This window comes from Agelaius tricolor, unplaced genomic scaffold, assembly GCF_023055355.1.
Source record: "Agelaius tricolor isolate 1412-34295 unplaced genomic scaffold, bAgeTri1.0.p SCAF_6, whole genome shotgun sequence".
Lineage (NCBI taxonomy): Eukaryota > Metazoa > Chordata > Aves > Passeriformes > Icteridae > Agelaius > Agelaius tricolor.
The window spans coordinates 54,777,124-54,804,510 of NW_027269266.1; the positions used below are offsets into that span (position 1 = coordinate 54,777,124).

General features: G+C 37.5%; 2 protein-coding genes across 3 annotated transcripts in view; both read left to right on the top strand.

Annotated features, from left to right (window-relative positions):
- ADCY1 (adenylate cyclase 1) overlaps positions 1 to 13,092 on the top strand; it is a 161,640-nt gene extending 148,548 nt beyond the window's left edge. For both annotated transcript variants that reach the window (XM_071429866.1, XM_071429867.1), the window contains 2 exons: positions 1,674 to 1,798; positions 2,634 to 13,092. In XM_071429866.1, the coding sequence (XP_071285967.1) occupies positions 1,674 to 1,798; positions 2,634 to 2,972 (464 nt within the window). In that variant the 3' untranslated portion in view covers positions 2,973 to 13,092. The remainder of the gene's footprint in view (positions 1 to 1,673; positions 1,799 to 2,633) is intronic.
- Positions 13,093 to 19,816: 6,724 nt separating this feature from the next.
- CCDC201 (coiled-coil domain containing 201) lies at positions 19,817 to 24,831 on the top strand. The gene is made up of 3 exons (XM_071429921.1): positions 19,817 to 19,823; positions 23,285 to 23,853; positions 24,745 to 24,831. The coding sequence occupies exons 1-3, from the start codon at positions 19,817 to 19,819 to the stop codon at positions 24,829 to 24,831; spliced, it is 663 nt and encodes a 220-aa protein (XP_071286022.1).
- Positions 24,832 to 27,387: the final 2,556 nt, after the last annotated feature.

The following is a 27,387-nucleotide window of genomic DNA, read 5'->3' on the forward strand; positions in this document are numbered from 1 at the left end:
TCACAGAAGAATCTACCCCAAGCACTGAAAAAATACTTAAACAAGCTTGTCCAGAGCCAAAGGGCTTTAGAGTTGCAAATTAACACTGCTGAGGGAACATTGCTAAGCTGCTGAAAATTGAGTCTTACTGTATTACGTTAAGTTGCATCTGCAAAATCTTTGTTGGCATTAAAAGTGCAAAGGGAGCTTTTTCTCCTCAAACAAAAAATCACCTTAACCAGTCCTGTTTGCTCCAACGAATCAAATCCTCTGGTCTGCACAACACAACCCTTCCCATGCAATCCTTTACATGTTATGTCTTACCACTCATTCCTCTCAGCCTTCTTAGACATCAAGTTCCCTGCTTCCCTTTCTTCATGTATCCTGCTCCTCTCCAGCAGTACTTCTACTGCTGTTCTTATTTTATTGCATATTCTAACACTAATAGTTTTCTCCAGCTTCTTTCTCTATATATTTTCATGGCTGACTTGTGAGAATGAGCTGGGCTACAGGAAAACTGAGGTTGCTAGCAGCAGAAGATTGAAAAAGACCAAAGAAATCAAAGGCAGCAACAGAAGAGTTATACATCTTTGACCTCCTGTACATCCTAATAATTAAAAACCCCAAAATCTCTTTGAACTCTGTTATAACTTGTCTTTCCAGGTTCACAAAGGATCAAATATCTAACCCTCATTCTTCTGCATAAATTGTCTAGAAAAGCCCTTGCGCAGAATCTCATGCAGGGTTTAGTATCTGCAACTCTTCAGAGCACTCAGAAGAAACATCCTCTTTTATATTCCAAACCAGATGTTGAAATCAGTCAGAAATGTAGAACTGTGCTCTGCAGTTTCCAAAAAAAATATGCTTGAGCCATTTTCACATACTTTTGTCCTCTTCTACTGTCTCTGGGATCTGAGTTGTCTAGTACTAACAACCAACCTGACACACTTCCCTTACCCCAATGTTTGTGTATTCCAGACCATTATTTCTGTTCCACTTGGAGAATCTCCATTAAAACCTCCATTAAAAGGCTTTATATATGCAACTGCAGTGGAAGTTATAGGAAACAATTAAAGATCTTTAACAGTTTGTCCCATTTTCAGCTAAACTCTGCGCTACTACTGCTTTACTTCTTTTCTTTAAACAAATATTGTATTTTTTTAAAATCCACAGAAGAATCAAATTTTTATGTTGTCAATCACATTTGTAATCACAAATTACATTTCCAATAAGATATCCGAAGGAATGTCTTTGTTGTGTTTCTAAGACTTTTACAAATGCAGAAGTCCACTTGCATTAATTTAGTCATAGAATCATGAATATGCTAAGACATCATTGAGTATGTAAGGGAGCTATCAGGATCATCAAGCCCAACTCCTGGCCCTGCACAGGGCAGCCCAAAAGTCACACCATGTGCCCAAGAGCATTGTCCAAATGCTTCTTGAATTCTGTCAAGCTTGTTGCTGTTATCATTTCCCTGGAGAGCTTGTTCCAGCGCTCAGTCCCCTTTTGGGTGAAAAACCTTTTCCTACCACCTAACCTAAACTTCCCTTTACTCATCTTTATGATGTTAACATATATTACTGTATTACAAAAAAAAGTGCTAAGACACGTAAGTCAAATCTGTTTTGCAGGATTCATGTTTCTTTGGATAATATGCTGTAGTGAAAACCAAACTCATTGTTTAATTTTAGGTATTAATGTTGGGCCGGTAGTGGCAGGAGTCATTGGAGCCAGAAGACCACAGTATGATATTTGGGGGAACACTGTGAATGTTGCCAGCCGGATGGATAGTACTGGAGTGCAGGGAAAGATTCAGGTGAGTGCTTTCTAAGAGAATTTTGCAAACTTTACATACTTCCTGGTTTATATGTGGTTACATTTTCAAGAACACTAAGAAAACGCAACCTCTCTTTGTTCTTATGGAGAGGGCAACACTCTCCAGACGACTCACCATCAGAAGTATAGTTGTTTTCTGTCTTATACACTTCACTCCTTAGAGACAATGAAATCCTCAAATAAATAATTTCCCATCAAAAGAAACAAGAGTTCTCTGCTTCATTGCACACAGTTGAAGGTAAGCCTGGGAATGTTAACACTGCTGGTCTTTGTGCTGTAGAACTTTTGCCTAAATAAGACCTACAAGGAAAGGATCTATGCTCATTTGCATCTTACCACATTTTATGCAGCTCTAAAAATTGCTTGGATACTTTGGATTGGAGAGGTGATGCAGACAGAGAACATTGTTGCTCTACTACTAGAACCTATGGTGTTCCACTCAAAAGCTCAGTGAACACCTTCAGTAACTTATCCAAAATATCTGTCTAATCTTCAGGGACCAAAAGGTCTTGTGCAATAAATTAACATCACTAAAACTGATACAGCTTACAATTTGGCTACATATTTCTTTTGGATGGAGCTTAATCTGTCTGTGTATTTATTTAACTCAAGACCAGAAATTCTGCTTCTCAGATTCCAGTTTTATCAGTGATCTTTACTTCTTAAAGAAAATTCTAAGTGAGCTTGAGAGCAGCTGTAGGTGATAATCCATTCTGTTTATTCATATTTCATGACTAAGAAGTAAAAGGGAGAGGGATGGGTAACAACATGGACAGAAAAAAGTAACGGGTTTGTTTTTTTTTTTCTGTCTTCAGGTGACAGAAGAAGTTCAGCGGATATTAAAAAGATGCAGTTATGAATTCGTGTGCAGGGGTAAAGTTAGTGTAAAGGGAAAAGGTGAAATGTTGACCTATTTCCTGGAAGGAAAGGCTGATGGAAATAATTCCCAAACACGGTCATTAAACTTAGAGCGGAAAATGTACCCTTATGGGAGAGCAAACATTCAGACAAAACTAGGCACCAGCTGTCCATCGGTGTCCTCAGTTGCTAGCTTTACTGTAAAACCTGGTCTTGGAGCAGGTCAAGCATCTGCCACTCACACAAACCAAACACTGCATTATCTTCCTTCTGTGCCAGCTGTGAAGGAGGCATAGAACAAAGGAGATTTGGTTGTGTCACTTGCAGTGAACTTGGAGAGCAATGGTTGCCTGAATTTTTAATAAGAAGTCAGAGGTCATAGGCCATGTCATTAACCAAGGACCACTACAACCCAACCAAAGAGAACTTGGGGACTGTGTAATGAACTCTTGGGATGGAACATATAAGGGCTAGCAATTCTGTTATGAAAAGTCAAAATGGGATTTTCTGGAAATGAGGCATATTTTCTGGCATTTTTAAACAGTAAGTGAAAAAAAATAGATAAATGTGCAAGCAATTATTTATGTGTGTGTGTATATACATGTTTTAATCCATATATACACACATACAAACAGTTATATGTAGACTTAATAGAGATTTATAGAAATGAACATAAAAATGTGTATTTATTTACACATCCACCTGCAGAGACATAGCAAAGAGATTTCTCTTTCTGTCATAGCCAGAATTGTTGGGCCTGGGATTAGCAAAGCTGCATTTAACCATGGAATATGGAACATCTGAAGACTCTCCAGGGCTACAGTAAGACTTTGAGAAACTGTGTTCCCAGTGTATGAATTAATACAATGAGAACAGTGTTTATTGAGCTGTCAATGGAGGATTAATGAAAACTGGATTCAGCTAATTACAGAACCCTACATATTTTTTTTTAGTTCTCCTTGCATGCTCTAAAAACTTACAAAAACTTACAAAAACTTTCAATCAGACCATTACACTAGGATATAAAGTAGATAAATCACAGAGCTTAAAGTTTAGGCAAAAGAACAATATATATTCTTTCCATTAAAAAAAAATACAAGCGTGGTAGAGCATAGAATTTGCTGCCTCTTTGTAGGTCATTTGACTTTGTGCAAGACAGAGGAGCCACCCTGCAAGCACAGCAATATGCTTCTGCAATATAGAAACATTCCTGTATGTACAGTGCTGATTTTACTGAGGAGCAGAAGGATGGTATTATTTCAGACTTTTAGAAATAGCACAAGTCCTGCGGCTCAAGTCCAGGATTTACCATTCTAAACAGCTCAAGGAACAGTCGTGTACTGGCGGCAAACATGCTGCTGGCTAGTTTTGTGACATTTGTATGTTTGGCGACATAGTTTTATATATTAATTGATTTTTAAATTTATGCCACAGTTTTATTACCTTGATTCTATCCAGACGCATTCTTCAAAGCTGTACAATTATAGAAAGCTATAATTCTGAGAAACAAGCACAGTCAAAATTTGCCAAATGAGGAGCACTGGTAAATGTGCCAGGAGAGCTAGGCCTGCTCTTAATTTGCATAAAAAGGAAAATATTGTGGCTGCTTTCTTCTCTATTGCTGCCCAAATCATATGGCTTACGGTTTCATACTGAAGTGATGATCCGGATGTGAAATGTAGAGTGCAACTCCATAGTCAAGGTGGGAGCAGTTGAAGGTCATTCTGCTGAGGGACATGTACTCCATGGACATGTGCCATTTTGTCCTGATGGGGATTCACAGGCTAACTAACCACCTCTGCTTCCGGAAAGAGAAGTAAAACTTTACGTTGCCTAAAAACATGCAAAACTTCCTCTTAACAAGCAAAACAATCCACCCCCCCCAAAAAAAAACAAGATCAAAAACCAACAACAGCTAAAGCCAAACAATCTATGTTGTCAATAGATGAAAATGGTTAAAGAAATGTTGCAGGAATTTCTGTTCTTCACTCAGGATACTGTGGGGCTCCAGTGTTTTTCAGCAGAGTTTTAAATTAATTTTTATGTACCCTGTCTGCTGGGTGCTTCATTACAAAGCTGGCAAAGTTAGTCTTATGATTCCAGTGACTATAAAAACCTGAGAACTGCTTCTTAATTGTACTGTACAGGTAATATGCTCCCTGACTGAGCTGAAGAAAGTCACTGCATTTCTTTATCTCTCTAGGAGCTACCCAGTTCACAGATATTCTTCCAGAACAATTTATTTCTGGTTTTGAGACTTTCAAATAATTTAAAAAATATACATGTAGAGAACACATACTTAAAAGAAGAAATATTTACAAATAAACTGAGTAAGTAGTATTCATGTAAAGCACACTGCACAGTTATTTTCTCTAACAGGTTTGTAAGAACTAAATAATCACATGGGTAAGTCAAACATTTAATCAAGTTAGAAAGCACTATATGCAATAGCATTAATCACTCAGTTCCTCTCTCACAGAGCCCATTCTACACAATTTTTTAATTCAATGAATTTGGTATAATTTCACTGATAATAATGAAATAAAAGCATCTTCTAGATGATCCTAGAAGTAGATCTGGTAGTTATGTGAAAACATCGACCAAACAGACCCATTGGCCCACCCAAGAGCTTTCAGTGAAATTACTTAATTGTTATTCTTTTTATTAGGCTCAAGATATAGGCATCGTGCCATTATTCCTTTGATCTTTTACTGAGTGGACAGTGAGCACAAATGAATTGTCCCTTCTGCGGATATTTTTGTGACTGTTCTCCTTCCCAGACCATTCCCAGTCTGGTAATATCAGTGGAAGATCATGTAGCAAGGTAAATTTAGATTATTCATTTTAAATTATTAGCAGGTAATAATTAATTAGAATAGGCCCAAAGATTTTTAAAGCCTGATCCTCTTTTCCAAATAAGGCATGTTACTTTTGTAAGAATCTTTTCCATGTTGAATGGAAAGGACCAGACAGGCACAATCCATCATCAGTTTCTCATTCTGCACTTTTGGAGGAGGTCTTTGCCTCCTAGAGCAGTTGAGTGGATCAGGATGGCTTCTTGGTACTGCAGGCAAGCTAGTGTGTATGTCCTAGCTTACAGAATCAATAATGGTATATTTGGAGCTGGTTTCCAGACTTTAAGTCATATAGAATTTATAGAATGCTTCGGATTGGAATGGACCTTAAAGATCATCTAGTTCCAACCCTGTTGCCATAGGCAGGGACCATGAGCCTTCCAATAGACCATGTTAACATCACTCATTAAGTTCATTATCATTAACATCATTATCCTATCATTAATGTTTTTGAATTTGTACTATGTTGTTGCTGGTTTTACCATGGGGAAAACGACATATACTTTGTAGTCCTGGACTGAACAATATAAATTTATGAAGAAAGTTCATCTAAGGCACAAATTAGTCAAATACAATGTAAAAATGATAGGCAGGGTTCAGCAGCCATTTCAACAATGAAAGCTAAGTGCCCATGATATAACGAAGCTGTGCTGTTATCTTTATGCTTTCCCTCCCTATTTATATAGTTTTTCCCCACTTTCCTGTTCTGTCTACATTTGTTTAATTTCAGCTCTTGTGTGACAGTTTTAAATGACATATTTAATCTCTCAGCTCTTCTGTATTCTTTGACATGTTTAATAAGTTTTATACATGGAAAGAAGGAAAATATACATGGAAGTAATACTTCTGAAAACCTCATAAATGCACATTTTCTGCCAAATTAGAGAAGATTGTAAGCAAAATTTTTATTGGCAGTTGTCCTAAGATAGTATGTGGCCCACTCCAATATCCCTGAAAATCATCAGAAGGATTTCCCTGGATTTCTATGGGATTTGTGTTGTGTCCATCTTACTGCATGCAGTTATATTTCCTGTCTTGCATATATTAATTTTCTGGTCAAGCACTCTACCTTTTGCCTAGGTAACCTTGCTGTAGCCCCACAGCAACCAAAAGTCCCAAGTGTTCAGCTGAGGATAGTAACTTGTTGATTTGTGGGCAGAATGGCCTCCTGTACTTCTGTTCACTGTTTTGTGCAGCTGTTAGCTTGAAACAATTAACAGATAGAAGCACTAAAAAACAGTAATGCCATTTTGGCATGTTGATGTCTGTCAATAGCAAGCACAATATTTCATGTCAGTTTGCATGCTTTCTCTTTCAGATAATAGTAATAATAGAAGTCTTTCATTCTCTATATAAACATATAAGTGTCAGAGATCTTTAGTCTTGAGAGATAATTTCTAAGTATTCCTCTACTACCTTTATCTTCAAGTGATTTTTTAATTCATATTCTCTGCTGAGATTGCAAACTGGCATTCCATTGGATTACTGGCTAGATATTTCCAAACATATTCCATTTACATTGACTAGAAATCTGCTTTACCCAGCCTGTGAAATGCATAGTTTTTTGTAGCTGCTTTGCCCTGTGGCTAGTGACACTCCATTATCTTCACCAAACAAACACAAATTTTCCCTTGCTTTCCCTCAGTGAGACTGAGAGCCAAAAACTTCAGGTTTTTAGAGCTTAATCTGCATCCCCTTATGTATCCACAAGGCCTGCAGCAATCACCAGTTTAGTTTGCTTGTAAAGGTCAGAAGTTGAGCTTCTGTAGGCCAAGTTCTGCCTTGGGTTATAGCAATGTCTCATGTCAATACTGAACTGAATATTTTACAGCACTGTAAACAAGAGTAGGTCATGCACCGAAATCTCTTTCACACTTTCGCCTGTAATTTATCTATCAGGAAAAATAAAGTAGTTGGGTGTCACTATTTGAATGGAAACAGTATATGACCTGTGCCATTTCAGTGCTTTGAAGAGTCTGAACACATTAATAAGTAGCGTGAATCATTTTCCTGTGTTGGATTCCTGCTTGTAGCAGAAAGAATGCATTTTCTTTACATCAGCAAGTCCAGATTCTGTATGTGTTCTGCCCAGGCAGGAGGACTATTTAGCCATAATATTCTTTCAAGTTAGAGTTTTGTATTACAGTGAAAATCAACATTTTTTTAATTTGTGATAAACCTGTATTATAATGCCTTATTTTTAATCTTGTACAGTGTTAAAAAACAACAGAAAACATTGGCCTTTCATGTACTATTCACTTTAAAAGATGTATTGTACGATGAAATTTTGTAAATAGTTTTAGCTGGGACAGGTAGTTGCATGTACACTTGTAAAAAAAGAAGCAAAAAGGCACACTTTTAACAAAAATGAATGATTTTTGTAAGAGGCATTTTACATATGCATGGAGATTATATATCCTTTTTAAATTGATGTATTTTTTGGTTTTCCTTGAAATCTACTGCATGCCATTCATGCCTGACTTCAGTAAAACAAAACAGTATGTTTTCCTAAATGTTTTCGACATATCACTCCTGGCACAGTTAAATCACTAGTTGCATGTGCATTCAGCAAACCAAAATACAAACAGCAAATAAAGAAGAAAAATCACTTCATGATTGTGATCTGCCAACCTCAGTGTTTCAAGGTCCATAACACAGCATATGAAAAGTGTTATCTCTAAGCTGTCTTCATAAGGTACCTTCTGGTTATTAGAAGCAATAAACTACTTTCTGTAATATAAAAAGCAAACCAATACTCTAGTTCAAAATGGTGTAGTATCTGACATTCAGTGGTTATTCTCTGATACTGCAATTGATGTATCAAGAAGGACTAGGTGTCAAATCTATCTCTGCTGTGTGCAGGTGCAACACTATGGAAGGCAAAGAAGGTGAATTTGGCCCATTCATGTTACCCAGAGTGTATTTCTAAATGGATAGTAAGTTATTGTATATGAAAAGTACATCATTCGAATAGGTGGTTTTCCTGGATTCATACATACATATAGATATATATATATATGTATGTGTGTGTGCATATATAAATATAAATATATACATATATATAAATTAATTTTGTTGCCTTATTTCTGTCAGATTTTTTTACTTATTTTCCAAATAGTTTATATTGCTAAGCAGAAAGTATTTAACAAAACTATCCAGAGAAAGTTCATAGCATTTATCTGTTTTTGAGCCATCTGGGTTCTCTGCTGATTCCATGCTTCCAGAGATGCCTCCTTTAGGCATCACAGCCTAACCCACACCTTGATGCTGATGTCAGCTAGTGACATGGAAATAAGAAATCAATTTCCAATCTTCTGTCTGATTTTTTCCCATAAAGCTGATGAACAAACTTAAAATTCTGAAGGAAAACTTAAAATTCTGAAGGTATTTTGCACACCTCATTTTTAAAGTTGTCATATCCATGTCACTAAAACTCAGGATTACTTCTCAAATTACTTATATAATTGCTGTATGACAAGTAAGGAGTATTTGAGGAGCATAACACTGAGTCTTGTGGCAAAGGGAAAAGGGCGTAGACTGTGAATACTTTCTGCTTTGGATAAGGATTTGCATTTTACAATTTGAGGTAGTGTTATAATAGAACTCAGAAATCTTTTAATTTTTTTGTTTAATCAGGTGACTGTAGGGTTAACTAAGCAGTACAGCTTCTACAAGTACTTTGGTAATCCAAAGTTAAGAGGCAGGTTCATATAATATATCCTTGTTGCCTGCATAGAAAAACCACTACCTTGTACTGACGATTGTCTTCATTATAGTAGTTGAGGGTTTCTAATAGTCGTAAACTAACTCATCTCAAATTCAGTGGGTTTTTCATCTCAGTGTGGTGTAATTGTTGTGAATAATGACAATCTGGACACTTCTCCTGTACCCCACTCTGTTTATGATTGCCGCTTTCCAGAACTCTGTATAGGCAATTTTTAGATTATTGTTCATTTTAATCCCATCTGTCACTGAGTTCTCAGGCCAAATCTAAATCATTAATAAATATATTAAGGTAAATAATGGGAAAATTACATATAAGGGAGTGGCTGCCTGTTGCTCTTTAATTCCTCTTCAAAATATCACACTGCTTGGGTGGCCTGATGTGATTTACAATCTGATTGGTGCAAGGATAAAAAGAAGGAAAGAAGGAAAAAAAATGGGCAAAGTTAGCAAGAGTACAAAAAACAAAAAAATGTAGCCTGTGAGATAGCAATTGCTGAAAGAAAAGGGTGAAAAGCCAATACTCTTCTGAAGTCAGCGGTAAAACTCAGTGACATGGGACAAGTCTGAAGTATCTGACCTGGAAGTACTTAACCAGATTCATAGTGCAACAAAAATAAGGCTTGTGTTTAATTGTATGGTCAAATCAGTTTCTGAGGTTTTGTGTCACATTTACAAAAATATTCAAGATGTCCTGGTGAACCACTTCTAGAATTTCAAAAGGAATTATTAGAAGTAGTTGGGGGTTGTCACCTTTAATATCTATTTTTTGATCATTAGGAAGCACCTTAGAATTCGAATTAGCATTGGTTAACATACATAGTGTTTAGCTTGTGCCTTACTGCATGCTGGAGGATCTACTTTTTTATATTAGGATCCCCATTGTATGCCTTCTGTGGCATCTGACATGACACACCTGCATAAAACTGAAGGAAAGAAAAAGTGCTGCATCACTGTGAAGATTTTTTATTAATTCCTTTCCTACTTGGGTTTACTACCAGTACAGCCATGTAAATGCAAGGAGTGCTCCATTTGTTTGTGGAGGTATATGCAGGCCCAAGCTGAAGAATAATAGGTTTCCTAGAAAGCTCAGCACATACAGCGAGCTGAATTCTGCAGAAAATATTTTCAGATATTTTGGGACTCGTATCAAAGCTGGCTGCTCTCCTCTACAAAACACCTTGTAACTGCACTGTCAGGTTTGCTAGATGTAGGCTAGCCTGCTGGTGGTAAAACAGCTGACAAAAAGTTCTTGCTGTGGGCTAAAGTAGGCTTTAATTACTGTGGTTATGCACACTATCATGTCTTACTTTCAAGTGCCTGACCTTCTGCTTTAATCCAAGACCTGTCTGTAGTGGTATCAGTTATGAAAACCTTCATCTGGCACATTGAAGTTACTTAGGTGATTTCTCACGTCTTTTGCTCCTTAGTGCACATGGTGCAAAGGTTGTCTGTTTCAGACAGATTTCACATGCCATTCAAGCAATATATCAAGAATTTTCAGTGAAATGTAAATGAAAAATCTGTGCTATCAAAATTGCTTCATGATAATTGTATTTTTAATTGCTACAGTAGAGATTCTTCTTCACTTAGAATTTCTACTTTCTTTACAGTAACATTACTAAGGCTCTATAAGGAAAAACAAAGAAGAAAAGAGATTGCATAACTTGCTCCCATTTAAAGTATAATTATCTGTACAAAACTGAACTTTCACAAAGCAAACAGAGAGGTTTTTTTCTGCATTCAAACTCCTGGTTGTTACAGAGAAGTAGCTTTGAAAAATACTTGAGAATACAGTAAGAATGAAAGCATTGCTTACTTGTCTAAAAACTAGAATCCAAGAACAGCTACCTTTTCTAGTACATTTAACTCAATACAGAGAATCTTAAACAGTGAAATTATTTTCTTTGAAATTCCGACAGAGGTCAAATTATGACACACATTTCACAGTTTCAAGCAGATTCAGTCAAATTTGACCCATCTCTTAAAATGCTTGTCTTTAAAACTTGTGTGACAAGTAACATCTGTCTGAATTGTATCCTGCTGGTACGTTCTTGTACTCTCTGCTGTCTGGAGGTTAACTTCTGCCCTGCTGGCATATGTACATAGGCTCTGCTTGGAAATAAGATGCTCAGCATTTCTCCAATCTGTTAACTGAAAAGATCTAGAAGTGTTTTATAATTAATGTTCAGCAGCCTAAGGTAGGAAGCAAAAGACTACACAGAGCTTGCATTCTATGAACAAAATTAGTCTGCCTACACATAATGACCGAGTCCATTATAGGCTTATTCATAATTTTAAGCATCCTAGAAATATTTAAATATAATAAATATCATAGCAATAAGAGGAGATGAAGCTAGACATACCTGCCTGCCTCTTAACACCACATAAGTCTTCTTTGCATGTAAAATATGACCTACTGCTCATAAAATAGTTCTTCTTCAGAAACTGGTACCCATTCTACCCTTAACTCACCCTCAGTTGTTCAATGGCATTATATTTTTGTTGAGGTGTTTACTGTACACTCAGGCCAGCCTTACTATCTCCCTCTGCAGGTATTCTGTCACATAGTTGTCAAACTTCTTTTTCAAAAAGAAAATACATTTTCAGAAAGTTGATTTTTTTAATATATAATAGATGTTTAGGGGAAAAAAATACATAACACATAATCTCGTTAGGAAGCAGTACATGTGACAACAAACCTGAAAGGGCATATAAACATGCTCTGTGGTGGGAATGCAGGCACCAGCAGCTGGAAGTAAGCTGGGCAATAAGTCTTCAATCTGCCATTGGCAAACAGGGCAGCATCTCTGCTCAAGGGCCTGAAGAAGAGACGCAGAGAAGAAAGAGTGGTGTAGAATTCATGTTCCCTAGTAGTTTACCAAGAACATGCTAACCCATTTCAAGAGCAGTCATGTTGTCTGTGTCTGGAAACCAGTCTTTACCAAAATATCAGAGGAAAGATACAGGCTTGGAGTACTATAAGGTTGGTTGAATTGGAACATTCAGTAAGAAGACTGTGAAAGAGGAATCTTAATCTACTTAATCTGCAGATGTTTGCAGCAAATTCTGCCCTGCTTCTGGACTAGCTTGAATATTTGCTTAGACTTTGTGGAAAAAAAGCATTATTTGCCACAGGTAGACATATGGGAAAACCAAGGTATTCTTCTCTGTATTTATTGTTATAAAAGTTTTCAGTGGAATTTTTAGTCTTGTTTACAGCCCAGTAAAATTAATGAAAATATGAACTTCAATAATTATTGAATTTTTCGATTAAGCCTTATTCTACTGTCTATTCCTCTGCCATGTCAGATGGGGTGTGACCAGTGACTTCAAATTGACCAGGAGGAAGCCTACTTTATCACAAAAGAAACATCTACATAAATGATGTTTATGTAAAATGGGTAAAATGGGTAGTCCTAACTTTAAGGAGTGAACAAGTAACTCAAGATGTCATTATTCCAACTTCTATAGCCCACTGAACCTATAAATAATCTTTTGATCTTTAAAGGTATACACTATATATATATGTATATGTATATACATACTACAATACAATAACTTAACACTGGGTAACTTCTAATGATAAATTTTCATTAATAATACGGGTCTATTTTTATGTAAATCTATTATTGTAGAGTATCTTCCAGTCTTTTTCAGGATTGTTAAATTGAGAAGAGCAATTGAATATTTGTCCTATTTTTATGTTAAAAAGTGAATGGACTGAAACGTTAAATGTGAATGTAAATTTCTTATTGCAACTTTTATACTGAGTGTTTGCACTATTATAATTTCTGGAATCAAATTAAAAATAAAGGAAAAAGTGCTTGAATAAACAGCTGTATGAGATTGTTGTTTTGGTTTCAGTTTGGCTTTGGGGCAGGAGATTGTTTGGGATTTTTTCTGTTTGTTTTTTAAATCAAGTTGTATTCATTATTATATAACAAGCTGCCTGTCAGATGGTCCAGCTACAGCTTCTCAGTCAGGCTATGAACATGCCTCTAGAAATGCTGCAAATCTGCTTTTAGAATTTCTTTGAACTAAAGAATCTCTTGAGAACAATTCAGCTCCCTTATGAGTTTCGTTGATTTTCTGCATTGACCACAGTGTAAACCAGCTTGCGCCGAGTACCATTCACTGTGCAAGCAGAGGAAAGTAAATATGCAATGACCAGCAAAATACCAGCCACACAGACCAGAAGACAGTGAGGGGAAGTGTATCTCTCCCTTTTCACAAGGCAGAAATTATTGGTTAATTTAGGACAAGTGTAGATTTTGTAGGCATTTTATGTTATGCAAAATACAGAGCCAACCTGAGAGCAAAATTGCATAGGTTAACTTAAAATTGATTTTACAACTGATAAAGTTTTGTCAGGGAATATGCCTCACAACAGAGTTGCTAAATTTGGGTAGTTCAAAGTAATTTGCTGTACCACTTCCAAATGACAGCAGACTCCCATCTGGCCAGCTCAGAGCAGAAGCAGAGGTGCTCAGGTGCTTCATTCCTGTCCATGAAGATATCCCCTGAGATACCTTGGAAATGCAAGGTCCCCTGTGATGTATAACAGCCTGGGCTCAGATGCAAGGAGTTTTAATCCAAATGCTAGGCAGTCTCCCCTGCTGTTTTTCTTGCAGGTTAGAGAGCACAGTGTGAGTTGTACAGAATTATAGCACTGTGAGGGAGTGTGATGGAACTGTTCTTGGTTTGCCCTTACATTAGTGAGAAGTGTTTGAGGCCTTATGTAGCCATTTTTTGCCTCGTCCTTCCCTTCTGAAAGACATGCCAGACCTTCCTAAGTGTAAATCGGAATTACTTCACTAAAGTCAAAAGGACATAAATAAACTGAAAATCTGTCCTTCACCTTCACTGTACCTATTCTGCCACATTGGTATTTTAAGGTTTTCTCTTAATAATAAATGTGTAACCCTCTGAGTGTTGTTTTGTGGAATTCTATGTACATCAATACACACAGAGCTATTTATACCCCATGTATGAAATATGTACACTCACAGACACATATGTTAATGACTCAGGTCATTACTTGGAGACTTTTTTCTGCCATGTCTCATTACACAACCAAATCACTTCAGAGACAGTATGAGAATTCATTTTGCTTAAAGAATGAGGCAGGATGAGTATTAGAGTGTTACCCCTCTGGTAACACTTTTGGACATGAGGAATTCCAGACAGCATTTCCATAGCATAAACCACCCAGGACTGAAACTGAGGTTCTTGTCCAAAAATATTATCAGAGGACATTGTTGATTTCAAACAGGCAGAAGGGGAGAATAGAAAATGAGAACATTGTGTACATTGTCCATTGTGTACCTTGGTGCATTGTCATTGTGTCTATGTCAAAGTCTTCCAATTTTGCAGCCATTCCCTAGAGCAGTGGGTCACCTAATGCCATTTCTGCTGGCAGAAGATGATGTTCAATGGAAGGAAACAATTATACAGTTGTCAAATCATGGACCAGATTCTTCTTTGGGCCATTATGGTGGAAAAAAAGAGTCATAGCTGTAAAGTCAGCCATGTATTAGAGATTGTCTGTGACATTTTTGGCTCTTATGAAACCCTCTGAACTATCAAGAGAGCATTTAAGAATGAGGATCTTGAGGCATAGTCGGGTTGCTTAGGAATCCTGGTCTGATCCTAATATTCAGTCTTGTGTAGATTATTTCTGCTGTCAACTTCAGCAGTAGTTTGCATAGGTTTCCAGGCTCAAAGCTCAGAATAGAAATTAGTTTTTAATATTACATTAATATAAGTCTCCCAGGCTTACACTGTTCCTTTATTTATAACCAGGCATTTGTTAACTGTTATTAGATTTAGCCATAAAGAGTTAGAAAGGAAGAAGCTAGTGATGAAGTAATCATTATTATCAAGAACCTTTTCATTTACAATGCACACTCTGAAGATGCCAATGATGTCTTTCATAGAGATGGTGTAACATAAATTACTACACCATCACAGACCAAGCAGATGAGCTTCCCTATCAGAAGTGCTCTCCTTCACTATGTCAGAGGGACTCTGACTGATTAATTAGCTTACCCCCAGCTTAGACCACCTGGAGATTCATCTGCACAATTCTAAGGCCGCAAGAAAGAGCCATTTATATTCACCTGGCCTTACTTCCTGCACAGGACTATACTCAGTCTGGCCATGTTACTGCACTGCACAAACATGGCACTTTTAGTTTATTATTGGATGTAATAAAGTAAAACAAATCCATCATTTTCTGGTTGCTGAGAGATTTGAAGCTAGATGTTTGTTTGGCCAAACTGGGCTCATACTATTGCCAAAGGTCAGGAAAGCAGCACGGACTGTTTTCCCCCAAACTCTATAGTTACTCTGTATGTTTATTGAACTTTGGCAATACTGTTATGTGCTCCTCAGCAGCTCTGTCACCATAATTAAAAAGGAGCAGTTGTATCAGAAAAGACACAGCAAGTTACTGAGGAAAGGTCTCAGTTGAATATTAACTTAGATTGACTTGTGGGATGTAGAAACACGTAGAAAGTGTATAGGACACTGACTAGTGAATAAACAACATGCAGACAGAACACATAGTGGCATTCTGGTAAGACAAGAGTGTAATGAAGAGGAATCATTGACGCAATTACAAAGGCAGTGGTAACATATTGATTTTATCAAGGTCAATGATCTCTACGTCTATTAAAGTACACCTGACTTCTTACTACAGAGGTAATTAGATTTTTTGAAGTTAAACATTGATCCTTAGACTTCTATATAAAAAAGTTAATTTTTTTCAATTTTACATCCCCCACAATGGTTTTAGACTGGCTACTTGTGTATTATAACCTTATTTAACAAAGAGAGGCAACAATTTTTAATGCTTTAAGCTTTCATAATTGATCTTCATATTGTAGCATCTTTTTATGTGTACAAACTAATCTTCCTTTCACATAGAAAGGAAGGGACTTTATCTGAGGGCAGAGCTGGTCTAAACTGAGGGAGGACGTGGCACTGAACTTTTCTCTGAGATGTAAAGGTATGTTCCCTAATGAACTTCCTTCTTCAGTCCTACTATTACATTAAAGCAGAAAAAAAAATTGACTGTTAGAATACCACTTCCAATTCCCGGCAACTGGTGGACCTCAGTGAAAAATTTATATCGACACCCATATAAAAAGCTTTCAAGACTATTTGAAATGGTTCAGAGACAAAGTGCCAAGTCTCCTTGTTCCTTAAACTCCTATTGAAATGAATCATATGGAAGATAATTTAGACATTTAAATAAGGTTTTGACTTCATGAGCAGCCATGAAACCCAGTAAGTAGTTCAAGATCATGGTTTTGAATGCACAAAATTGGATTTGTTGTCCAGTCATAACAGTCATAACCAAAACCTGTAGAATTATATAACCTGAAGCACACATCATGACTCAGTGTATTGCTAGTTCAAAGGCATTTTTTTACTGAGAGGTTGTTAAATCGCTACACCTGTTTATCCAGGATTCCCTAAAGCTTTCCTCTCAGCTCCTTATGAGGTGCTCCTATGATCAGATTGAATGACAATTATGCTGTACATAAGTCTGTTCCTGAACACTGTAGACAGACATTGATCTTGCCTCTGTCCAGGAAAAGTCATTGCCACACTGAAAAATGGAAACCTCCAACACTTGCAAAGGTACCACTTTCACATTACCACCATAATATAAATAACATGTGAAGAAAGTGTTCCAAAAGGCAAAAACCTTAAAATTGCTGAAGAACAAGATTGTACATAAAGCTTTTCAGGCACTGAAAAGTTTGTTTAACAGACTACAAAGGATTCATATTGCCCTTGGCTTCTGAATGTTTCAGCAAAGGTTTTGCTGGTGAAGGGGCTGACAGACATGCTACACTGAGGACACTGGTTTTGTCTAGGTTGGAGAGAAGGAGGTTGAGGGGTGATCTCCCTGCTCCTGACAGATTCCTGAGGAGGGGAAGGGGAGACAGAGGTCCTAATCTCTTTTCCTTAGTATCCAATGCCAGGGCATGGGGGAATGGCTCAAAGCCACGTTCATTGGGGGAGGTTTAGACTGGACATTAGGAAGCATTTATTTACCAAGAGGGTGGTCACACACTGGAAAAGACTTCCAGGAGAGGTGGTTGATTCTCTTTGCCTGTCAGTGTTTAAGAGTCATTCAGAGTCATTCACCCTTAATTACATCCTTTAGCTTTTGGTCAGTCTAAAGTGTCAGCAGTTGGACTGGATGAACATTAAAGATCCCTTCCAACTGAAATATTCTATTCCTTTTTATTCTAATCTGTTATTTTCTATTCTATTCTAAAATGTAGAGTAGATAGACAGATAAAATGCCAATCCCCCCTATTTACCCTATCACAAAACTCAGGATTCTCAGTGGTGTGCAGACATGTAATTCCTACTGAAATAAGTAGAAATAGCACTGAGGCACTTTTGTAAAGTTAGTGCAGTTTCACTGGTTCCCTCTGTGCAGCTTTATATACTTGAAGAGATAAAGTCCACAGAATGTGTTGCAGTGTTTCCATTTCAACATCTGTGGCTGCCCAAGGAGCTTACTGGGACAGAATCACTTCTCCATTTGCCCACTGTACCATAATGCTTTCCAGTCCCAAAGGAGGCACTATTCTGCAGAGGTTAGTTCATGATGAGGCTCCCTGCTCATTTTAGACTTCGCATTAGCAATTAAAATGTTTCACTCCTATTTTCCTTTGAGTGAAAATGAAGGAGCTTGGTCTGATCAGCAACTCTTAGAAGACTCCTGATTGACGTGCCTATATACAAAACTCAGACACAGGAAGAATAGTTTATGTGGATTTGAATCAGATTTGTATTTTTATGGAGTTTCATCCTTAAATAGCTTGTAATTTGGGCCCAAGTCTTCAAAATCACTTAGGAAACAATTTTATATCATTTCCCTTTCTTTGGGCTTTTTTGTTTTGCTTTTATTGTTGTTTTGGGGTTTTTTTTTTGGTTGGTTGGTTGGGGTTTTTTTTGTTTTGTGCACTCCTTTTATCTTTCTTCTAATTTATTCTTTCTACATGAGTCTAAAGTTAGGAAAACATTTTCACATTTGTGTCCCTCTCTTAATTTCTTCCTTTCCTTCTCCTTTTGCTCCTCGCCACCATTTCCATGCTTCCTCTGGCTCTTCCTTCTACCTTATAATGCTTTGAGCATCATTCCACCATAGGACAGAGTAGAATGCTGAGTTCTACTTACCAGCTCCTATTTCTTTTTATGAACTTGGAATCACCCTCTGTGCCTAAAAACATCAGACTAGTTGCAAGACCAGGGAGAGAGCCTTTTAGTGTTCTGCCCAGGAAAGACTGCACCTAGCCCTTGGAGAGCACCTAGCTTGGAGACTTATGCAAGATTTGTGACTTTACAAACTAGATTTCACATCCAATTCAAGAAAATATGTTAGGGAAGCATATGAGTTAAGGATTGGTTCAGAATACAAGTTCCCTTCAGGAGAACTGTTTGGCAACATCCTCAGACTAGAAAATGAAGAAATTAAAAGAGCAGCAATTGAGGAATTGCAGTCTCTCAAAACAAACCAGAAGACAAAGGAAGAAAGGTGTCAATTTCTGTCCCTCTGTGTATATTATTCCTTGGTAAACTGAAAAATAATTATATTATCTCCCTTTTCCAGATAAAGCCTCCCCAAAATTCCATCTCTTGGAAGTGAATTGAAGTATTTACACTGGAATGAAGGGGCTGAAATTTGAACAAACACTATCCTGTTATTATATTCCCTGCTTTTGCTGGTTTTGGAAGTAAAAAATTTAAGAAAATGTTTAATTTAAGGGAATGCAATAACATAAGTATGTTTTGCATTTTTAAAATAAATTTAGAAAGAAGATTAAATTATGTCCTAAAATGAGATCAACAAAAGGATCTTTCAAGACATAAACCTAAAGCAGTGGGAGTTTGATATAAATATATGAAGATATATATTAACATTGCTAGAATTGAGTGCTATCTTGCTTCATGCAAAAAATTAGAGAAATTGTGTGTAAATATAGGCCAAAAGGCTGTATCCAAACCTTTGAAGTTATTGTTCAAAATATCGAGTAGACAATGCTGAGGATAAAGACGATCATTCCAAGGAATGTAAATTTAGTGAAGGAATTATTTATAATGAATAATTCTGAGTGCAGGACACAGTATGCGTCATTCTTTGAAAGATGCAAGAAGCTTTCAAGGTGTCACTCAAGCCACAGTTTTCATGTTTCCTGTTCAGATATAGAATACGGCTACAGATACACTGAGACCAAGGTAATATCACCACTGCAGATGTTCTACTGAGCTCTGATTCTTAAATTAATACTGGACTCTTTTCTGTCTTATCTCTGTACAGTTATGTCCTTTCTATTCTTTGTAACATCCTGCCACCACTTGATAAAGAGATGTATCTGTAGGACATAAGATAAACCATTATTAGCAGAAAGAACAATTTACAAATCTCTTAACTTGTCTCTTCAGAGTATTTAGCAAGGTTCTAGAAAAAAAGAGAAAGAAAAGGCTTTTTAGAAAAGGGGGAAGTTTTTTTAAAGAGTTTTGCAGAAACGGCCATGGAAGGTAGACATAAAGATGATGCAGCTACAGACAGCCCTTGCAGACTGTGAGATTACATGGAAACGGATACAAAAAGTGAGGACAAGCACAGCATGGAGTGCCAAGCACGAGCTGGGAGGCAAGGCCATGTGGTTTTGAAGGAGTCCAGCGAAATTATGTCAGTTTTCTCAGCACCCCAAAAAGCTTCTCATGCAGGTTCATGCTGCTCAGTGTTGTTTGCATCATTGCCCTGCTAGGAGAGGTTATGTTATGTGCCACAGTACAGCAGGACAGCACAAACATTGTGACACCATGTCAAGACATCACTGTGCTCTGTACTATATAAGGAACTGGCTTGCTGGACCTGCAAGGCACAGAATGACTGGCCTGGTGGGTTTGTTCACCAAGCCACAAGGTATGAAAACTAACTACAAATATTCAAAATGAGGTAAAGATTAGTCTGTGTTTATAAAGGGCTGAGACTTTTTTTTTCCCAGCCACAAGTATCTCAAAATAGTTTTTGTTTAATTCTCAAAATGTTACTGTAGGAACTTCCCCTGGGAGTTTAGGAAATAAATAGCTTATCCTGGACAGACTATTTATTTCCAAGATATTTACTCATGCAATCCATGTGATTGTAGCGTGCCTCCATTTCTCAAGCTCTCTTTCAGCTCCTGAGGGGCGCATAACTTAAGCCTAGCAACTTTATCCATATACTGATAGACTGTTACCTCTAAATTTTGAACTGGTAGCTCCAATTCTCTATTCATAGTAAAACTATTAATGTGGCAAGAGAGAGTGGTTTATGATTAGGTTTGAAATACCCAGACTCCCTGGAACCAAAAGTTCAAATTCCTGTGAGATCAGTGCTTTTGCCCCTCTCTCTGTGCTAGATGCACTCTACAACCCCAGGTCATCCACATAAAACCGTGAAATTAGGTCTGTCTCATCAGCTTCAAGGTCCACAGGTCATGCTTTGTCAAAAGGGGCCACCCCACAATTTGTGCACATGCTCCCTCACACCTGTTCTTGCTCTACATCATTGTGATAACAGCTGTTTACTGTCAGCTACCACAGAGCTGACTTGCAATTCAGGACTGGTGTAGTCCAGCTGCTTTTCAGTTGATAAAAATTACAGTCCTCCACCTAAACCATACCATTCCAAACCAATGGAATTCTAATCTAAGAGCTGATCCTTTGAAAGCATATGCTTCAAGATAAAATGCTGTCATTAGCTGTTAGCTGCAAACACCATGACATTCACACTGAAATTTACAGTTTTTCGGCTTATTCTCACTTCCTATTTTCCTAAAATAAGAGCTTTTTCATGGCAGCTTTAACATTAATTTCCCATTTATTTTTTGAACAAGAAAAGCAGTGAGAAAATAACATCAAGATAGCAATATACTCCATCAACATACATCCATCTTGCAGCAGATCCTCAATGTGCCTTATACAGCCATGTGAAGCCAATTAACCACTAGAGTATTTTTGTGATTGAAATAGGCAGCATACAGCAGAGATTAAATACCAATAAATATAGCATATAGATAAGTTGGCTAGCCCATTTTCCTATGATTAAATAATCCTAGATTTCTATTTAGTTATTTATTCATTTAGAAGCAATGTTGATGCTCCCAAAAAACACTAAACATGTTAATTAGGGAGTGTTTGTAGCAAAGGATGGCCAGGATGAACAGGTTTATAAGCAGGGAAGTAGCAGCTGAAGCTAGATTACTTAAAAAAGGAAGGAAGGAAGATATCAGCTAGAACCTGGTAGGTCTGGTAAGCCTGCTATATTTTGTCAAATTTCTTGTGAAATGCATTCTCTGTGATACACTTTGATATTCTCAAATAGTTTTTATTTCTCTGTTGATAACAGACTTCTCTCTTTTATCTATAGTGGTGTTGGAGCAGAAAAACCTGTTGCTTATACATATTTATCTTTCTAAAACATAGAGAAATGTGAAATAAAAAAAATCATTGTTGTTTTCTACAAAAGCTTTGGTTGAAAAAAATTGTTAAAAACTACTTTAAGAAAGAAATAGCTTTTAATTGGCCATTTAATGATGAAGGGGAAAGTGTTAAAATACATAGCTGAGGACAGGTTTGGGGGAGGAGTGCTGGACTGCAAAATCCTCCTTATTCCCTTTCTAAGCTTCATCATGTACACTTCTATGATAAAGACTAAAGGAAGTCAATCTGTCTAAACAGAAAAGGAAAAAGGCAGTCTCTGTAGGCTGAGTGCTGCCTATATCACACAAGCTAGCACTGCTAAGAAGTGAGAGAAGAAATGAGTATCCAAATAAAAATTATTATGGAGTACACCTCCCTCCTTGTGAGGGGAAAAAAAAAAAAAACAAAAACAAAAAAACACCCAACTTCTGCTGTATTGAAGAATCAATGCCCTATCTCTTGCTGCCTCTGTGTTTAGAAACACAAAGTGGATGGGAAACTCCACTAGAAAACTTAGACACTAAGTGCAAAACATTGACAAAGAATGGAGAACTAATACCTTTTGCTTCAGCAAATATACTTCCCTGTCTTCTTGTGCCCTGCTTCATGGTAGTCCTGTTTTGCCCTTACAAGGCCGCAATCTATATACAGCTTAGAATATAGGGCAATCAACCTGCATGAAATATCTGAACAACCTAATGAAAGCAAAGATTACAACAATTACTAGGAGTACTTAACTGCTCACCAGATTTAGATACTTATCTTAACTATATCTCAAATCAGATATCTTTATCTTGGGCTTTTCTGCCCAAGAAGCAGCAAGTGTAAGAAGCAGAGTTTCTTTTTATTGGGCGTTTGCAAATGGATAGGGATAATGCTAGTAGCAAAAGCAAGCTTGCCATTGTAAATTCAGTTGAAAATAGACTTCCACAGAACATATATTTTTTAGAATCAAACTTAAGGTCAGCTGAAGTAAGATAAATGTCAAGTAACAGAAGGGAATTAGAAGTTTGTGAGCCCCTTTTCAAGGAATTAAGGAAAACAAAATAGCAATTTGATTAGGAGATAATTGGTGAATCCAGAAATTCTCTGCCCATCTCTTTAGAGCACTTGATTTCTTGCTACAAAACAGTAGTCCTTCCACCATCTGCATAGAGTGTTAGCAGCTGAAACCCCAAAAGTGTATTATTTACACACCTGGAAGGAGGAAACACCATCTTAATGATGTTGCAGTTAATGAAAGATCTTTAAAAATTCTAGCACACTTGGAGCTCCTCAGGCAGAAGGCTGAGAGAAGAGTAGTAAGTGTTGGATGTGTGACCAGATGTGTTCTCATGTTCTGTTTTCAATATGGCTCTTCTAAATGCCTAAACACTGATCTATATAAAGGATAAATTCCATGTAAAGACAGAATATAGGCATGAGAGTAGAAACACTTCGGATTTGATTTAACAGCTTGCTGCTAAAAAACAGCTTACATTACATCTTTTACAGCGTGAACAATGACACAATCTTTTTATTTTCTCAAGGCAACAAACCTGACTTCAAGATGTCAGAGGAAGATGATTCTTTTCTGAATGTTAAAAGATCTCTGAAAAAGAGAGCGGTGAAACACAGCACCCCAGTGGACTCAGTGCTCTCAAGAACAATTCCATCTTCTGTAGATCTGACAAATCAGTCAATCAAGGACCAAGATGCCACAAAAAGAGTTTATGGCTCTCCAATGCCAAAATCAAACCTAAGTAGATCATTATCTCAAGTATCATTAGTACGTGCTGATGTATACATCCCTCCTATGTCCCCAAAACCACTTTCAACAGCATTTGATTTGCAAGAACTAAATAAAGAGAAAAGCCAAAGCTCTCGGCTTGTGTTTTCTAGAAGGAGGCTTTCCACTGTGTTGGCCTCTGATGAATCAAATCAAGAGCCAGCTCACAAGATTGTCCCAAACATAGAAACTCAAGCTACCACCAGAGCATTTGTGGATGCTGCAGTAACTCCCAAGAGCGAACCCTTATGGCTTGTTTCCGGAATACCAGGGATAAAAGACTCCCCGGTAGCAAAATCCAGAAAGAAGAAAATTAATAAAACTCTTCAGGTAAAGACTTTCATTTAGTTATTCAATAGCTAAGTTACACAAACTTCTGCCAACACTGAATACATACAGCTATCTCAAGTAAAGTGAGAATAGTTTACTAATGGAACATTTCCATAACTTTAGCAGTGAGGACATCTGTTTATGAATTGCATCATAACCTGTTAAACTCTGTGATACCATTCCTAATCACAGACAGGATGCCATGCAAACTTCCAAACCAGCATTTTTTGCTTCAGCTTGTGAGCTCGTATGACTCATTGTGTACCCAAGTGGGAAAGTATATTTTTTAATATATCTTTCTTTAGAGGATATTTAAGAATAGGAAGAAATCAGTAAGTGAAATTCTAAAGTTTCTTAATGTTAGCAAGTCAGATCAAACTTAAGGAACTAATCTACCCCTTTTTCTGTTAAATCCAAATTGTAGTGCTATATAAAAAGAACAGTCATTGCAAATGGGATCTTGTGAGCAGTCCTTTTAACTAATGTAGGGTTTTCTGGGAAAAGCTTAGATTAATAGATGTTCTGCAGGTGTTGGTTGTCTGTTTCAGAAAACTCCATTTTCTGAAACTCTAATTATTTGCTGAGGGTTTGTGGAAAGCCCATAGAAAGGATAGGAAGGCAGTAGAGTTAGACTCTGAAGGTTGTCATGTCAGTGTGAAGCTGTCAAATTCTGTTTTGCTTTGGTTTTTTTCTCTGTATCATATTGTTCTTGAGTGTGTCAAGAAAACTTGCCAGCTTTGAGAGTAAAAGCTTCTTTGCTTAAAACAAATGGAAAACTCCAGCCAAAATTGAGTTGGGTCATAAGTCCTTTGTGTAGGTTGTTTGTTTTTGAAAGTAGGTGGTATCTGAATAGATTAGCTTGATTAAACAATATTTTTTCTTCTGTAACAGAGAAAGAAAGAAAGAGAATGGCTGCTTCGTCAACTTAAAAACATTGAGGAGGCAACTAAACATGAACTGACAATTGAAGAAGCTTGATTGGGCTACCTGTGGGATAACTGCTGTCACATCCATCATGCAGGAATGGCGAGTTCCAATAAATCACACTCTGTTATAGTGCCTGTTAGGCTTCCTCTTTACTTCCAAAAGGATCTTTTGCTGTTGTTTATTTGTTTTGTCATTCTTTCCTCTTAAATCCTGGTGTAGCCAGGTATAATTTAAGATGAGAGTTAAGAAGAGACTGTCTCTACAGGAGGGTTAATGTTAATTTATAATGGATGAAAGGCCTAGAACAAAGAAGGGAGGAAGAACTTAATGTTTAAGAATCATTCTTCAGCCTGACACAGCCCTCCTTGGCCTTAATCTTTCATGTAGCATTTAAGTCTTATAGGGTTATTTATCTTTCTTAACAAGAAGTCACTAGACAAAGTCCTAGTGACCACATAAAGTGTAATCCTAGCTAGCCAAAGGGGAATCACTTTCAAAGCTGATGCAGTCTTGGATGTTTTTGCTGCTACCTGATGAGATGAGGAAATACTGAGAGGCACCAAGGATGGAGGCCATTCTTTAGAGATTACTAATTAATGACCACTTATTTTGAAGTTTTGGTTCAAAATCAGTTTGTCCCAGCCTTAAATTGTAAATGCAACTCACTGCTGTATTGGAGATACTTAATCCTTGGTTGTGAGTTTTGAGGAAGTATGGGGTTTCTGGCTTTTTTCCCTCTGTAGCTGCTGCATGGAGATCAAGAAGGGTGTCTTACCTGATAGCTGTATTGTCAAAATGATAATTTAACTCAAAGGAACTTTCTGAAGCATCAATCAAGATTTGATGCAAAAAGCACAACATTCATGTTCATTTCTACTGCTGTCTGTTATTTAATCTTTAGATTATACAGGCAGAGTTTCTAAAGTTATTTAGAAATTTCTAAGTTGTCTATGGAGTGTCAGCAGCAGGAATCCAGAACAGATTTACCACCTACATACACATATTTCTGCACTTGTGTGGCTGTAGCATGTGCACTTTTCTGGTTTATACTGGTTTTGCAGCTGTTCCAGGCACTAACTACCCCAAAGGGGAGAGGTCCCATTTAAAGAAGCTGCCAGTTAAGAATGGACGCAAAGGACACTTTTGCATTTCCTTTCCACAAACTGTAACTTGTAATATCTCATATCCAAGGTAGTAGAGAAGGGGAAGTATGTCCCAGGCCAACATTATGAGACAGGCCAATCAATAGCATCTATGTTACACTCCAAAATGTAAGAGTGGAGTTGTGGTTTTACAATCTCTCTCAGGATTTAAAAGGAATCAGGATGTTTTTGCTAATGATTCTTGAAGTGAAATCCTTCAGAGTTTCTCAGGAGAACAGCCTTATCCTCAGACCTGGCTTTCTGTGTAGCCAGCAGTGGGGTGATGGTGTCCTTCAGTTCATGAGCCAAGTAATGCTCACTTGGTTTCAAGTTTAGTTAATGTTCTGGAATTTGTTTGTGTGTGTTACCCTGGCTGCTTGTCTGGCCTCCACAGGTTCCTCTGGCAACCAGAGAGCTCCTGGCTGGTGTAGATTCCAAGCTGTTTTTGAGATAAAATAGGCATGGTTGCAGATGTGCTGCTATTCCCCCTGAGCCTGCAGGCATTTCATCAGTATCTGTGATTTGTGCCAGGGGCTGAACTAAGATCAGGCAAGTGCAAGGTTAGCGTGAAACCCTCCTCTACCCCTGGGAAAAGCACAGATTAATCTGGCTGCATGACCCAATGCTTAATCCAAATGACCCAGTTCTGTCTCTTGTTTATTTGTACCTTCCCAGATAGTCAGTTCCAGTTGCTCCTTCTTCAGGTTTCTCATCCTAGTCTCAGGAAGTCTTGATATTGTTTCTGCTTTTCTTTCTCACTGTTGCCTCTCAAAGTCAGTCTTGGCTCCTGTCCATCCAGTTTCTCAGTCTTCTAATGTCTTCTCCAATCTGGTCTCTAGCTCTTTCCTTCCTTATAAGACACCAATGTCTTTTGTCTTTAGTGCCTGCTCTTCACTGTTAGATTCTTTGCCCATCTGATACCTTCTGATATCTAACACTGGTCTTCTGCCAAGACTCGGACTCCGTTGTCACACCCCAAAGTGCCTTTGTCTACTTAGGTTGATGCCCTCTGTGATGTTAGGCCAAGTGGAAAGGTCGTGTGGGACAAGTTCCAGACCTTAGGAGGCCAGGGGTGTAGTTGCTGCAAAATTCCTTCTAAAGCCCTGCTTTGGGCTACATTAAATGCAAGATTAATCCAGGGAATATGGCTACTCAATGTCTCAGGTATCTTTGTCTTCATTCCAAGGGCAATGCAAAACCTCTGAAATTCAGAACACAGTAAATGATGGGAAGGTTTATCAGGGAGCAAGGTACCACCCTGTCAGGTTCATGGAGCTAGTTGGTGCCAATAAAATCCCAGTGGAGGAAAACAAATTGTACCAAATGGTAACACAGAACTGACTTTGGGTCTTTCCAAGTTTTCAAGCTCTATCAGGCAAACAGACGCAAAAAACCAAGGGGTCTCATGATTTTGCAAACTACTTCCATTTCCTCTCTAGAATGTTAAAAAATAAATAGAAAAGAC

What these genes read in the sequence shown, in the direction of transcription:
- CCDC201 (XM_071429921.1), top strand. An exon ending in AAATTAATAAAACTCTTCAG is followed by an intron (nt 23,854 to 24,744) that starts GTAAAGACTTTC and finishes CTTCTGTAACAG; the next exon opens with AGAAAGAAAGAAAGAGAATG.